General features: G+C 42.7%; 1 protein-coding gene and 1 long non-coding RNA gene across 5 annotated transcripts in view; one reads left to right on the top strand and one right to left on the bottom strand.

The window, feature by feature from the left end:
• Nucleotides 1-103: 103 nt before the first annotated feature.
• LOC306662976 lies at nt 104-7,349 on the top strand. 2 transcript variants are annotated; one of them, XR_013764319.1, is made up of 3 exons: nt 104-520; nt 1,530-1,573; nt 3,699-7,349. It is a non-coding gene; the product is annotated as an uncharacterized lncRNA (long non-coding RNA). The 2 variants fall into 2 exon arrangements; XR_013764320.1 differs by lacking the exons at nt 104-520; nt 1,530-1,573 and adding an exon at nt 2,089-2,972.
• RNF41 (ring finger protein 41) overlaps nt 6,163-16,073 on the bottom strand; it is a 23,051-nt gene continuing 13,140 nt past the window's right edge. For all 3 annotated transcript variants that reach the window (XM_079143249.1, XM_079143250.1, XM_079143251.1), the window contains 4 exons: nt 13,419-13,690; nt 12,430-12,565; nt 11,816-11,919; nt 6,163-10,963 (listed from right to left, as the gene is read on the bottom strand). In XM_079143249.1, coding sequence (XP_078999375.1) covers nt 10,612-10,963; nt 11,816-11,919; nt 12,430-12,565; nt 13,419-13,690 — 864 coding nt within the window. In that variant the 3' untranslated portion in view covers nt 6,163-10,611. The remainder of the gene's footprint in view (nt 10,964-11,815; nt 11,920-12,429; nt 12,566-13,418; nt 13,691-16,073) is intronic.

The following is a 16,073-nucleotide window of genomic DNA, read 5'->3' on the forward strand; positions in this document are numbered from 1 at the left end:
GCCCCAGTCGGCCTCCCGGGCTGCGGCCTCCCGGGAGGCAGCTGCTTCCTGGTGGAGGCGCCACTTTCTTGAGAGCCCCTTTTGCCCGCCGCGAACAGCCCGGAGTGTGCTATCCCGCTAGCCTATGTACAAGAGGAAGCCCGTCGCCTGATGGGGCTCCCACCTGTATAGCCCGGAGTGGTCTTCACTTGGCACGTTCCTAACCTCACCGAGGAGCTCTAATCCCGACAAACTCCAAACCCCTTTCCCCGAGAAATTCCTTCCCTGCATGCATTACCGGGCACTCCTTTAAACCCCCTCGTCTCCCTCACCCGCCACGCCTTGTTCCACTCAGCCCCCACCCCCTTCTTAACCCGAGAAGTCCCCTCAGCCGCCACCATAAGGACCCAGACGCTTTCCTCAAGTGCTTGGTCCGAAGGTCTTGCCATCGCTCCTAAGTAGGTTTGCACCCCCTAAGACACCCCCACCACACACACGCGCGCGCGCGCGACCTTTTTCCTTTGAGTGGCGTAGCGAAGAGGTAAGGAGCGAGGTGGGGTAGTCTCTAGGTGTGTGCGTGTGGGCCGGGGCCCTGCTTCCTATATCTACGCGCCTTCCGCGGTTGCAATGCGGACCCTTTCTGTAAGCGCGCGGCAAGGTGCGGTTTTGGGAGTCACGGTGGCCGAGTGGTTAAGGCGTTGGACTCGAAATCCAATGGGGTTTCCCCGCACAGGTTCGAATCCTGTTCGTGACGGTGGCTTTTTTTTCTACCCCATCTTCATAGCATATAAAAGGAATCCAAGCCCTTTCCTGCACTTCCCTTTCCGTCTCCATAAAGGGACACGAAAGGTCACACCCCTGCACTTGGGAAGGATGTGGGGGATCTCAGATCTGGATCTCGGGAAGCTTAATTATGCGGAACTCTGTTGGCTGCTAGGATACCAGACTTTCAGAATTCCATAACTTAAGATCTGCTAGCAGATGTTGGTACACGTTTCATTCTTTTGAAGGGATAGGGAAGAATTTGAGTGAAGAAGAGTTGGATTTTTTTTTTTTTTTTTCAGGGAATGTGAATGCTTGTGCAATAATCATCAAACCTGAAATTTCTAGGAAAAGAGGGCACCTCTGAATTTTGTGACTAGAAGTCACACCTTCAAAGTCTGATGACAAGACCCAAGGAAGAGGGCATTTTCATTAGGATTTTCTTGAGGCATACCTAGGAGGGGGCCTATTGAAAAGTAAACACTGCAGATCCAGCTGGACCCAGGGTGTCAGAGGATAACTTTATTATTTATAGAGTGCTTGTTATGTACCGGGTATTGTTTTCAGTTCTCTATCTGTATTAACCAAACTAGGGAATTCATCTCTTCTCCAACTCCATTATTCAATATCACCAAGTTCTTTTTTTTTTTTTTTTTAATTTATTTTGATTCATTGTAAATAAATGGGGTAAAAATTATTTCTCTGGTTGTACGTGAAGTAGAGTTCCCTAGTTCTTGATCTAAGCTGCTTGTTCAGGATGTTCTTTTTGTACTTCATTTCTTGTGCAGAAGCTTCTTCTCCAAGAAGGATCACAGAGAGCAGGTGATTCAGGGTAAGTCAGAGCTTTGTGCACATTGGTACCTTGAATTTTCCACCTTCACACCACTGCTCTGCTGGACTTTCCAGCATCACTCTCACCACTCCAAAGTCCTCCACATCCTTTAGGCCCCTCTCCCTTAATGCTCTAGATCACTCCAGCTGGAACCCAACAGTCTACCAACTTACCATTCACTGAGTATGATGCAAAGAATATCTTGACATGCTTCCACAAAAATAAAAACCAGTTCTGTTTATTTTGCCTTCTAAATATGTCTCTCTAGGGTGAGTTGCAGGTTGAACCCACCACTTAGCAAAGCTTTCATTTGGAAAATAGTGGTACTTGTGAGGACTACATGAGTTAATATATATTAAGCCATATTAAAGTACCCACACTGCAGCTGACCTTAAATCTTGCCATGACTGTGTTGCATAACCTGACCCTTTTCTCTCATTAGTCTTCCATTTTCTTTTTTATTTATTTTTGTGGTAGCAGGGATTGAACCTAGGTTTGGTACAGGGCCTTTTTTTTGGTACAGGGCCTCCAACTTGCCTGAGCATCCCAAGTCACTGGGATTACAGGCATGTGCCCTGTGCCCATTTTCACAGCCACCAGCATTCTTTTAGTTTCCTAGTATAGTTATTTGACCTTGTTCATGCTGTTCTCTGTCTTTAATAACCTTTCTCATCCTCATTTACTCAGTCTCCATCTTAAGTGTTGGTTCTCCTGGAAAGTCTCTGACCACGTGTTGCTGCCCACATCCTTCTCCCTAATCTTACATGAAGTCTTTCTTTCTCTGTAGAATATAAACTCTTGACACAGATAAGCCACTCAGTGTACACATTTTAATCTAGTTTTGTTGTATAATGGGTGTTTTTAGTTTCTTTTCTGGGGGGTAGGGATTGAACCCTAGGCACTTTACCACTGAGTTACATCCTTGGACCTTTTTAATTTTGAGGCAGTGTCTTGCTAACTTGCTTGGGGCCTGCTAAATTGCTGAAGCTGGCCTCGAACTTGCAATTCTGCTTCAGCTTCCTGAGTCACTGAGATTTACAGGTGTTCACCACCACGCCTGACTAAATGGGTGTTTTTTACAGTAATGTATACATATTTTAATCTTCACTCAGACTGGACAAAAAGTTCTTGAGGCTTAGGAAAACTGTGTATTTTGTTTCTTTGCAAGACTTCATACACCAATGTGATCAAATGTAAAGAGTAATAGAACCTAATAGGCTCAGTATTCCCCTTCCTGCCAAATCCCATTTTGTACATGCTCTCAGGCTTAAATATCTGGAGAGCCAAAATCAAAATTGACCAGCAGAGGGCGACCAACAGCCATGTTGTGAAGGGAAGAAGGCTCCATGATTTATAAAATGGAGGCTCTAGATCCAGAAGGGGACTGTGGCAGACAGAGGTGGCTGGGTACTTGGGGATGATCTCTTCCACTCTCAAATATTTTCCCAGTAGAGGGTGAGGGTTTGGAACCTTCATGTAGAATAGTTTGAAATTTCTACTATCCCTGCAGCCACCCCATCTCTCTAGTTCCTTCACCTTTTTCCTTCTAGCCCAGCAGGTCCTGTCTATCCTTTTTATGTTGTAGGACCTATCCCCCTCCCAAACTATTTTTACATATTTATATTCCACCCTCTGCTTTAATTTCTGCTCTAGTATTTGACCTTGCTCATTTTCACTGAAGGTGCCTTCTCTAACTAGGCTTACCATCCCACTCATTTCAGCCTCCTAAGGAAACTTCCATAAATGTCTTTGTATCACCTTCAAATTCTCATACTCCAGTTGATTAGTCCTTCATGAATTCCAAATCACCAAATTGTTTTGTACTTTCTTCAAAGAAAACATATACCTTCCTAAGTCCCTACTACCTTCATCCCTTGTCATCTGGTTTCTGCCTCCTGAAGTTATTTTAGATATTAATTGAAACCATGGGACAGATGTGTGTGTGTGTGTGTGTGTGTGTGACAGAAAGAGAGAGAGAAATACTGGAGATTGAACCCAGGGCATTCTACCACTGAGCTATGCCCTCCAGCCCCTTTAGAAAAATTTTTTGGGAGTTCCAGGGATTGAACTCAGGGGCATATGATTACTGAATCACATCCCCAGCCCTATTTTGTATTTTATTTAGAGACAGTGTCTCATTGAGTTGCTTTGCTGAGGCTGGCTTTGAACTTGTGACCCTCCTGCCTTAGCCTCCGGAGCTGCTGGGATTACAGGTATGTGCCACCACACCCAGTCCCCTTTTTTAAAATTTTGAGACACGGTCTTGCTAAGTGGTAGAGGCTGGCCTTGAGATTGTGATCCTCCTGCCTCAGCCTTCCTAGTTGCTGGGATTATAGGTGTGTGCTACCACACCAGGCCAGAGCTAATGCCACCCTATAGTGATATTTTCAACTATACATTCTTAGATCTTAATCAAAACTGCTTTCTTATTAAAAAAAAAAAAAAAAAAAAAACCTGCTAATGTGGGGGAATCTAATCTAATGTACAAGTGTTTAATATCGTGCCCTTCCAAGTTGTTAACTTATTACACATTTTAAGAGGCTTGGATAACCGCCTGCAGTTTATCCTATAAGTAAATCATTAGAGGACTTGGGCAGAAATGATCTCAATCTACAGTTGTTTCAAGGATGTCGTCATGACACAAAACAGTTCTGAAACTCCTTCACAGCCTAGTTTATGAGCTATCTTGAAATGATTCATTACTTCATAATTATTTTAAAAAATTAGTCAACCTTATCATGCATCTCCTGTTTTGTTCCAGATTACTGCTGGGATTTCTAGTACTAGAATTTCTTGATCACCTGTGGGCAGATAATTCCTCAATTCATATCTTTAGGCCTAATTTCTTGCTCTTGAACTCCAGATCCATTTCCGGGCTAAACAAATTTTCAACTCAGTGTTCTCCAAATTAACTCATTACTTCACCCCCAAAACCTACTCATCCTCTTCTACCTATTCAGGTTAATGACACTGTGTTCTCCCCTCCACATACATTAGAAACCTGTCTTTTTTATTTTTGACTCATCATTGTTTATGTTTGGTGGTTAGGAGCTCATGTTCTGAATAGTTTTTTTTTTTTTTTTTTTTTTTAATGTTTATTATTTTGTTGTTGTTTGTGGTGCTGGGGATTGAACCCAGGACCTTATGCATACTAGGAAAGCACTCTACCAACTGGCTATATCCCCAGCCCTCAAATCCTAGTTTTATTAGCTCTGTGAATTTGGCCTCTGTTGCAGTTTCTCCACATAAAAAATGGAGTTGTTGATAATGCCTCTTAATTTAAAAGTTATTGGGCCAGGGACATGTCTGCAATCCCAGCTACTTGGGAGGTTGTGGCAGGAGGATGGCAAATTGAGGCCTTGGCAATTTAGCAAGACTGTCTCAAAATGGGGATGTAATTCAGTGGTACAGTGCCCCAGGCTAAATCCCCAGTATGGAGCAGGGGGTGAGTGGTTGCTGGAATTACTAAATAAATTAATGTCTAATACTTAGAACAATGCCTGACTCACAATAAGTGCTCAATCTGCCCACTACCCCTTTTCTATACTGTATCTGACTGTTCACAATTCAGCTCATAATTCCAGAGTAACCTTCCCCTTCACATCTTATCGAATAGATGACCCCTTTTTGCCCTATTCATTTAGTCCCTATCCATTAGCAACATACTGTACTGTGTTTCCTATTAAGTGTATGTCACCTACTAAGCTGCAAATTAGTCTTTATTTCTCAATTATTTACATACATCAAATACCTGGCACCATGTCTAGCACATGACAGATAAGAATATCATTGTTGGCGGAGGAAGTCTAATCAGTCAAGACTTTTTCTTCACAAATGTCTCGTCTCTTTCCTGATATATTTCAAATGTATATCCTCTCTGCACAAATTACTGGGAAGCTTATTAATACTGTTGACACCAATATCTTGTTTTTTTTTTTTTTTCCACTGCCCCCAGAATGAAAGTCAATCCTCTTCTCAAAAACTTACCTGTAAAATAAAAATCCAAATTCCCTATCATGCAATTTCAATAACTGGCCTCAAGTTATTTCTACTATCTTCCATTCGATCCTTTGATAAATTATGCTCCAGATTATATTGTCTTTTCCTTCACCTTCACTTTTTTTCTTTTTTTTGTGGTACTGGAGATTGAACCCAGGGGCATTCTACCACTGAGCTACATCCCCCACCTTTTTTTATTTAAGACAAGATCTCACTAAATTGCTGAAGCTGGCCTTGAATTTGGAATTCTCCCGCATCTATCTTCTGAATAGCTGATATTACAGACATACTCCACTGTGTCTGTCCACCTTTTTGTTTTGTTTTTTTTGGTACTGGGGATTGAACCCAGGGATGCTTTGCCACTGAGCTACATCCCAAGCCTTTTCTATTTTAAGACAAAGTCTCACTAAATTGCCAAGGCTAGCCTCGAATTTGCAATCTTCCTGCCTCAGTCACCCACATTGCTGGGATTACAAGGCATGCACCACTACAGCTGACCTTTCACTTGTTTTTATTCATGTTGTGATCTCAAAACAGGTTGCAATGTTTTAGACCTTCAAGCATTTTTGTAGTTTTTTTGTGTGTGTGTGTGTGATACTGGGGATTGAATCCAGAGCCTTGTGCATGCAAGGCAAGCACTCTACCGACTGAGCTATCTCCCCAGCCCTTGAAGCATTTTTTAAAAGTGAGCCAACATAAAAGTTGTGATGTTACATAAACATTAAGATATTCAGAGGTTTTTGAAAAATCATTAAATCATTAACAATATTTGGACCTTATTCTTTTTCTAAAATATATTTTTACAGTTGTCAATGAACTTTTATTTTCCTTATTTATGTGCAGTACTGAAGATTGAACCCAGGGCCTCACACTTACCAAGCAAGCACTCTATCACTAAACCACAACCCCAGCCCCTGGTCCTTATTGTATGGCAGACCTGCACTGCCAGGTGTCTTCTTTCAAGGTATATATTTTCATCTAGCCAGATTTTTTAAAAAATCTTTCAACAATACAACTGTACAATGAAAATATCAGACTAATGGTGGGGTAATTGAGCATATCTTCTGATGTTACAAAATACAAAAAATCTCTTTGATGTCTTCTATCTTCAGAAAAGTCTGGCTTGAATCTCTCAAGACTCTAATTTTGTTAAGTAAAACAGAGATGAGAGAAATAATTTTAAGTACTCTGTTTAAAAGCAGCCAGTGGTAGAGTGCTTGCCTGGCATGAGGTCCTGGATTCAATCTCTCGCACTGGGGTGTGTGGGGTGGGGGGACCACAGTGGCACATACTACCAGTAATCCCAGCAATGTGGGTGGCTGAGGCAGGAGGATAGCAAATTCAAGGCCAGTGTCAACAATTTAGCAAGACCCTATCTCAAAATAAAAAAGGCTGGGAATGTAGCTCAGTGTAAAGCAATCCTGGGTCCAATTATCAGTACCCCACTGCCCCTAACAAAAACAAAAAACAATAAAAACAGTCAATCAAAGTTGAAAAGACCATTCTCCAGGACAACTGGCCTAATCTCTTGAACAAATTAGTGTTACATAAAAAGGCTGTTCTGGGAATCCAAATAAAGAAGGTAAACTGGGCCCGGCACAGTGGCACATGCCTGTAATTCCAGCAATTTGGGAAGCTGAGACAGGAGGATTCCAAGTTCAAGGCAAGCCTCAGCAATTTAGCAAGGTCCTAAGCAACTTAATGAGCCCCTTTATCAAAAAGAGCTGAGGATGTAAGTGGTAAAGCCTTCTGGGTTCAATCTCTAGTACCTCCCCCCCCCCCAAAAAAAAAAAAAGTGAAAACACTGGTTTTATCTTTCTTTGCCTATATATTACTAATAAATCAGCACATTTATCATGTCTTATAATAGATTCATCATCATTAGAGAGTAAGTTCTTTAAAGGTAGGTGCCATTTTGCCACATGAATCTCCCAAGGCTCCAATCATCACTGAAGTATTTTGCAGTATAGACATTCAATGAAATGCTTCCAAAAACAAAATCTACCCCAAAGGAAGATATGGTACCATTTGTGACATTCCAAAGAATGAGAGTGGTTCTCAAAGTAATTTTGGAAGAATTTCAGGGAAAAACAGGACTAGTAGTATTACTTGGGTGCAGATACTGCTTTTATGCTCTATGTTGTGATGTGCTCAGCATTATTTTCAAATCATATCTTATGTATATGAAAGCACAGACTCAGTGCAGGAGTGCCTTTTCCCCACAACCCACCAGTTTCTAGAATACTATTAGACATTAGCTGCGTGACAAATGCTCAACAAATTTAACACATAATTGTGGGGGGAGTTCCTTCTCATGACAGGGAGAAGGTAGTGCCAGCAAATGCTTAGGAAAAGACTATCAGTGTTTGATGACCACAGTAGGTAGAGTTGTTTCAGGTTCCCTCCCTCACGTTTATTATCTCGATTAGGAGATATTGGGGAGTGAAGGTTTCTCTGCCTACAATGAGATTCCAGATTCCAAAGTGAAGGTGCTTGTGGGACAGGGGGAAAAAGGTGTGCACATATCTTCTACAAAGTATCCCCAAACCCAGCAACACAGAAGACAAGGGTTTTAGGGTAAAGGCACACCTTAGAATGAACACAGTTCAGATCACTGGAGAGAGCTTTGGCTGCTACAGAATAAGAGGCAGGAGGGGAGGATACAGAGAGCACACAGGGCAAAGCAAATGTAAAGTGCACACTACTCCCAGATAGATAGCCTTGAAAACAAAGATCAGATCTATGATAAAGGTGAGGTTTACCAAGCAAGGAAGAAGGGGAATTAAGGTGGAAGAAAGGCCAAAGCAGACGAGAAATATTACCAAGAAAGGGAGTAATGGTGAATTAAGAATTTAGAGTTGAGTGAAAGGTTTATTAGTGCAGCCAACACCATTGAACAGCATGTACAACACAAACAGCAACCTGCAGATACACTAGTGCAAAGGGTAGGTAGGGAAGCCTTAACTGAGCTTTCCAGCTCCATCTGAGGGTTAAGGACAGGAGACTATGAGCCTTGGTAAGGCAGGAAGGGGCAAAGAGAAGCAGAAGAAATGCAACCAGACTAATAAGCATAGCAGCATTTGCAAATTCCTGAGCACCATGTCCTGAAGCTGGAATGTGCTGTTCCCTGTTCCCCTCATGCTATATCCCTCCACCACAATCCAAGTAAAGATGCCATGACTTGACTACCCAGACCAATAAGCAAGTTGGCCTGGAATAAAATTCCAAAAAGAGAAGCTGTTATCTGGTGGAGAGGAGCCCTTCGATCTTTCTCCAACCCCGCTCCCACCTGTTTATTAAAATAATCATAACTACTATTTTCCCCTTCACTTCTTCTGCCAGGCAGCAACCACAGGGATCAAGGAATGCCCCACATAGTGTGAACTGAAGTTAAAATCCTTAGGTGGACATAGGTGAGGCAAATCAGAGCCTGTTTTTAGAGAGACAGAGATAATTCTTATCACATTTACCTGGTGAAGGTTAGAACCCAGCTATATAGCTCCAAGGAAACTTGGAAGGGGGATGCCCCCCTCTTTTTTTCTTGGTATTGGGGACTGAACCCAGGGTACTCTATCACAGGGCCACATCCCCAGTGCTTATTATTTTTTTATTTTGAGATAGGGTCTTGCTAAGTTGCAGAGACTGGCCATGAACTTGATATCCTCCTCCCTCAGTTCCTAAGTAGCTAAGACAACAGATGTGCACCACTGCCTTCAAAATTAATACTCTAAATCCAGGGTTTTATAATGACTCTCTAAAGGGCTGGAAGCAAATTTCTTCAGGGACACAGGCACTGATGTTGTCTATCATCCATCATGGGAGTAGAGGAAGCTCCTCATCTCAGATGGGGTTATGGAGCATCGGGGCAGGTTTAAGTTCAGTCAAGGATTCCCCTGGCTCTTCCTATATTAAAGCCAAAGGTTGTGCTGAAAAGGAAAAATATAAAACAGACCCATCCCTGTCCCACCCTATCCAGAATCCCCACAATAGTAACAGCAAAAGAAGTTTAAAGTTTTGTTGATATTTTTTTCCTTTCTTAAAAAAAAAAAAAAAAAAAAGTAAATAAATTAAATTGCCAACAATGTGGTTGGACTAGCAAGTGGGGTAGTCATAACCAGGTCAATTCTAAAAAAAAAAAAAAAAAAAAAAAATTGGGGAACAGAGTGATTTGTGAAATATAAACAAACAACAGCCAAGGAAATTTATCAAAATAACTAACTACAGTCACAGGGTTGGAGAGGGGTATATGGAACTATTGTGGGCCTGACACAGAGGCAGTATCTACCCTACTTCAGCAAAAGCCAGAGGGCAGCTTCTTGCTGAGCATATGAACCCCAACAATCTACCCCTTAGCCCAAACCCTGTCATTCCCTAATTATGAAAAAGTGGAAAACAGAGCTCATCTGGAAATTTTCAGCATTCCAATCTGTGCACCTGCAGACCCAGCAGGAGCCTGCACCTTTAAGGTGGGCTGAATAGGGATGTGCTTGGCACAGAGGTCCAGTCTTCCCCTAAGGGCTATCAGTGATGGCCAATTACTGGCTTATTTACTTCTAGGGTTTTGGTTCCACTCTTACCATTTCTTCTGGATGTCTGCTCCTCAGAGCTGTCCTATAAATGCTGCTTAGAATTAACAGGCCAGCCTGCTCTGATTCCCTGGTTTTAGAGGACAGGGATGATTAGTGATTCCTCATTCCATCCTGATCCTCTAGGGAAAATAAATCTCTTTGTGCTTTCTGAAAATACCTAGAACCAGGGACCCTACATAGGAAAATACATAGGTGGGGACTTTCCCACCCACACTTAGAATTTACATACATTTTAGGGGAAGAAATATGGCAAAAGGCAGGAATCTGGGTTTCTCCCTTGAAAGGCTGAGCGAAGTGCTTCCGAGCCCTTCAGTGCCAGAACAGCAGGGAGATGTGCGGCTCAAGTGTAAGCCGAGGCATTAAGAATAGTGGGGAGGACGCAAGGCCCAGCTGCTGGAGTGATGGGGCTCTTCCAATTTCCATTTCTTCCTCATAGCTGGTTGAGCTCTCCTATATCTCCTCCACGCCATGCGCAAATATCATGACAAGCCCTGGCTCCTGCACCATGTCATCACCCATATGCTGATTTTCACAGGCCATCACGACAACAGCCTGCTTGCCAGGGATGCGCTTGGCCACGTAGTTCTCATAGTAGCGCCGGTTCATCTGTCTTGTCTCTAGTGTGGCCAGACCCTGGGGCCAGCTACGTTCATGGGCATTTTCAATCAGCTCGTTGACAATAGAGGCAGGGCAGCCACTCTCCACCAGGGAGCGCTTGATTACAGCCTGGAGCACAGCATCTGGGGTCGAGATCATCCCTCCCCAGCGGGTCACTCTGGCCGGCTGCAGGGAGTTCACCCACCTGTGTGGAAGGGGTTGGAGGTGGTCAATCCAACTCATCATACCTTTCTCCGCTTTGGTTTTTTTCCTCCTAAGAGGAATGACCACCCACTCTGCAGTCAGCTTGACTCTATTCTTCCTTCTTCAGCACTGGCTCAGAAACCCCAAATCTTTCCCTGTATGCTCACATCCAAGTCACCACAAATCACTCATCAATTAAATTCCACAAGTGTATACTGTCCATGCTATTTTTCTTTGAAATCCCAATGCTTAGCACACATAGTGCCTAGCACACAGTAGATGCTCAACAAATATTTATTGACTTAAGTAATGATTCCTCTATACTGTATCCCACTCAACACTACTTGCCCTATATATATCAATTCACACTTACATTTAGTCTATGAACTGTATAGGACTCCAGAACTGAAAGGGATCTTAGACTTCGCTTGTTACTTCACTTGTTTTTGCAGCATTTTAGATCACTTTCCTGGACTTGTACTCTCCCTCTTCTTCTCTGGGTTGTAAGCTACCTGAAGACAGGGATAATATCTTCTATTTCTTTTTGGCCCTCCTATCACAGCTTTTAAAACAGGGCTTTGTACTTGGTGGTACTCACCTAGTTCTGGAAAAACTGCATCTTTGGGCAGGATTCCCTGTCCATCCACCCAAATGAATAAGGGATCCTGTACTGGAACTGAGTGTTATCCTCTTCTCCTCTGCCCTTTCCTTCACCCAACATCTGAGAAGTGGTGGCTCTAGCCCAGCTGTCTTACTGCCCTCCTCTGCCACTCCCCTATTCTTCCTCCTTGCAGTCTTTGGTGCCAGGACATGGAGTCTGACTCCATATCCTGAGTAACAGAATAACACTCACTCTAGAATCTCGTTGTATTCAATCGTCTCTTCCAGGTTCTGAAGGTTGGGGTTGACACTGCGGATTGCACGCATGTATGCCTTTAACAGCTGGATGTCTCGCTTCTGTTGGAGGGAAGGAGAACCAGAGATGATAGTTTAGGCAGACAGCAGACAAAAGATGAACTTATCTGAGAACCAGGGCAACTGAAAGATCTGAGGAACATGAGACTGTAAGCTTCAGGAAAACAAGGATAGGACTATCTCATTCTCAGCTGTCTCCCCAGTGCAAAGCAAAGTGCCTTCACAGAGAAGGCATTTATAAATGTTAGGTGAGGGGCTGGGGTTGTGGCTCAGTGGCAGAGCGCTTGCCTAGCACGTGTAAGGCACTGGGTTCGATCCTCAGCACCACATATAAATAAATGAATATGATAAAGGACTATTGACATCTAAAAAAATACATATTAAAAAAAAATGCTAGGTGAATGAAGGGATGAAGGGAAGCCAAGTACCAACTCAGCAGGACTCACAAGCACAACCACAGATCTATGTGTTCACAGTGGTGTCTGTCACCCACAGGCATGCAATTATTTGCATATGAGGTACATGTTCTACCCCATGTTCTCTGGGTCCTACCTGCTCCGACAGCTGGTGTTTATGTTCAGCTGATGTCTTCTCCAGCTCTGCAATACGCGTCTGCTGCTGCTGTACCACGGAGCGCAGGTGCTTAATGCAGTTGTGGTTTGGCAGCTCATCTTTGGGCATCTCCAGGCTGCAGTTCAAGGTGGGGAAAGAGCAAAACAGACCCTTTCAATGGGTCATGTGGGCAAATGACCTCTCTCTGGTAGAAAATTGATGAGTGGAATATCTCCTACCCCAAATTTCTAACATTCATTTCAGGCCTTCCTTTGTTTATTCCATTCACTTTGTTCACCCAGACTTCTTCCTCCCCTCTTTGCTCTATTTTATCTGAACTTCTTTCATCTATAGTGCTGTTTGTTTGTTTTTTTTTTTAACTTTCGTTTCTTTCTCTTTTTTTATTAAATTATTTTCTTGTGCTTTTAACAGCCAGTCCTACTTAGTATGGCCCTCCTAAACTGGGAGGAGTATTTCCAGGTGCACTGCTAGACTACCCTGTTAAAATTGAGTATAGGGGAGCAAGAAAGGTATGGCCAAGACAAGAGTGTTTTATCAATCACATGTACTTATTTATTCTGAGAAGTCCTAGATTCACTGCCCCAGCTATCAGCATTTAATCAAATATTTCTACCTCGAAGAAAGAAAAAATAGGGCAAGAGGAAATATGAGAAGCCTAGAAATTAGAGCAGTCAGCCAGATGAAGAAAAAGCAGTATGAGCCTGAAAGGGAAAAATAAAGTAAATCAATTTTTAGTGTTATCACCTAGATTGCTGAATTGCTGTCCTCCTCTTATTAAAATAAGAACAAAAAGATAGTACTTGGAAAGGAGTAAGAAAATGAGATTTGGGGCAGGAAACCAAGAAGGTCAGGTAGATCCATGCCTACATGCACAGAAAACCTCCTCAGCAAATGGGCAAGGCATCCAGAGGCAGCAGCAGAAATGAGAAGGCCCTTATCAGTACGGGGCAGAAGGGAAGGAATCTCACCCGCAGCCCTGTTCACAGGTCACAGGCCGCTTCGGGTTGTGCTCACAATCACTGAGGTGAGACATGAGGTTGTCAAGACGGACAACAGCACTACAGCCAAACACAGCGTTGTCACAGGCAATCTGCAGCTTTGACAACATGTTCCGCATGATCCGAGGTACTGGGCGCAGGTGGGCAACCGTCACAACGCTACGGTCCACTGGACACGTCTGCTGCTGAGAGAACCACTGGGTGATGCAGGCATTGCAGAAAGCATGCTCGCAGTGAGGTGCCTAAGAAGGGAGAGCAGGGGAAGAGGGACACAAGGAAATTAGCAGGAGCTAAGAGCCTGGATATAACTACAAAAACAATCAAGCCTTTAGAAAACTGCTCAAAGACTGGGGTTGTGGCTCAGTGGTAGAGTGCTTGCCTAGCATGAGTTTGATTTTCAGCACCACATATAAATAAATGAATAAAATAAAGGCCTATCAACATTTTTTAAAAATATTTTTTTAAAAAGCTGCTAGAACCAGAGGTCCCTAGGGTCACAGCAAATTATAGATTTACTGTGGGCAAGGCATTTTGGGGTCAGGCTTAAGTTGTATTTCCTATACTCAAGAGTACAAACGGGTCGATGGGTGTGGTGGCACACACCTGTAAGCCCAGCTACTTGGGAAGCTGAGGCAGAAGCATCAGCAATTTAGTGAGACCCTGTCTCAAAATAAAACAAAAAAAGGGATGGGGATGTGGCTCAGTGGTTAAGCATCGCTGGGTTCAATCCCTGGTACCCCCTCCCCCCCCAAAAAAAAAGAAGAAAGAAAATAGGTTGTGAGACAAGACAAACAAGTAAAAAGTTATATAACAATAATATATATATATATATATATATATATATATATATATAATAACATTGCAGGACAATAGGAGATGACATAAGGCAATTATTGTCAAATGGATTGCATATACAAAAAAGTCCAGAGGAGGGTGAGAGCTTTCTAGACTAGATCAATCATAGCAGATATTTATGGAGAAGACAAAATTTGATATGAATCCTTTTTTTTTTTTTTTTTTTTTTTTTGCGGTGCTGGGGATAAAACCCAGGGCCTTGTGCATGCAAGGCAAGCACTCTACTGCTGAGCTGTCTCCCCAGCCCTGATATGAATCTTGAAATTTGATTCTGACTACAGATATAGAGAAGAAGGAGAAAAGATTTACTGGTAAAAAATCATTATAAGAAAGCAGAACAAGAAAATCTGGGGCTCCTATTGAGCAGTAAGAGACCTCTCTGTGTAGACCCAAGCTGTTATTTTATATAAGAGGGCTGACCTTAGGAGTTGCTATGACTCCCAACAGACATATCTAGACTCCTAAACAGGGCTGCAGTTTTCTGTGAATTATGAATATGTCTTCTAATTGGATTTTCTACTCCTACCCTTGACCCTCCCCAAAGACTTTAATTTATTTTGAGACAGGTCTCACTGTGTTGCCCAAGCAGGCCCTGAACTTGCAACTTTCCCAGTAACTGGGACTTAAGGTAACCACTGCACCTGGTTACCTTGTCTCTTTATAATCCATTCTGCATTTAGCAGCCAGACTAAGCAAACCAGACCATATCATTCCCTTGCTTAAAAATTTATAATGGGGCCAGCCACGGTGGCACCACTTGTAATCCCAGTGGCTTGGGAGGCTGAGGCCGGAGGATCTCGAGTTCAAATCAAAAGCAAGGTGCTAAGCAACTCAGTGAGACTCTGTCTCTAAATAAAATAGGGCTGCAGCTGTGGCTCAATGGTGGGGTGTCCCTGAGTTCAATCCCCAGTACCCCCAACAAAAAACAATTTACAATGGGGGCTCCACAATAAAGCATTTGCCTAGCATGTGTGAGCCTCTAGGTTTGATCCTCAGCATGACAAAAAAAAAAAATTTTTTTCCATGGTTTTGCACTGTATTTATGATAAATCTAAACTCCTACTTAGGATCTATAAAACTCTGCCTGATCTGAGGCTATGCCTCTGATCTCTCACCTTATGCCATATTCCCAGCAATGTTCAGGCCATTTTGGCTTTCTTTCCATTCCTTGATCATATAGCTCATTTCTGCCCCTGGATCTTTATGTGTATGTGCATGTGTGTGAGAGTGGCAGGTAGGGAGAGGGAGATGGGGAGAAGGAAGGAGTCTCAGGTGGAGAAAGAGAGAAACAGAGAGACACTGATACACTAGAGATTGAACTCAGGGGTGCTATGCTACTGAGTTACAAACCCGGCCCTTATTTTTATTTTTTATTTTGATGGGATCTTGGTAAGGTGTTCAGGCTGGCCTCAAATTTGTGATCCTCTTGCCACAGCCTTCTAAGTCCCTGGGATTACAGACATATGTCATCATACCCAGCTAGAAGCTTTTGCTTTTATTGCTATCCTAAGTTTAAAATTAATGGCCTTTCTCTAGATCATATCATGAAAGCCCCTTATCATTCAGGTCTTGGTTCAACTATTCGCCTTTTTTTTTTTTTAATTGGAGTACTGTAGTTCAACATAGCAGCTGGGTTCATTTTAACAAAATCATACATGCAAGAATTCCCATTCCCCTGTTTTTCTCTCCTCCCCCTACCCCTTCTTCCTCCTCTACTCTACTGGTCTTCCTTTTGCTCCTTTATTTATTTGTTTGCTTGTTTATTTATTT

This window comes from Sciurus vulgaris (assembly GCF_902686455.1).
Source record: "Sciurus vulgaris genome assembly, chromosome: 5".
Lineage (NCBI taxonomy): Eukaryota > Metazoa > Chordata > Mammalia > Rodentia > Sciuridae > Sciurus > Sciurus vulgaris.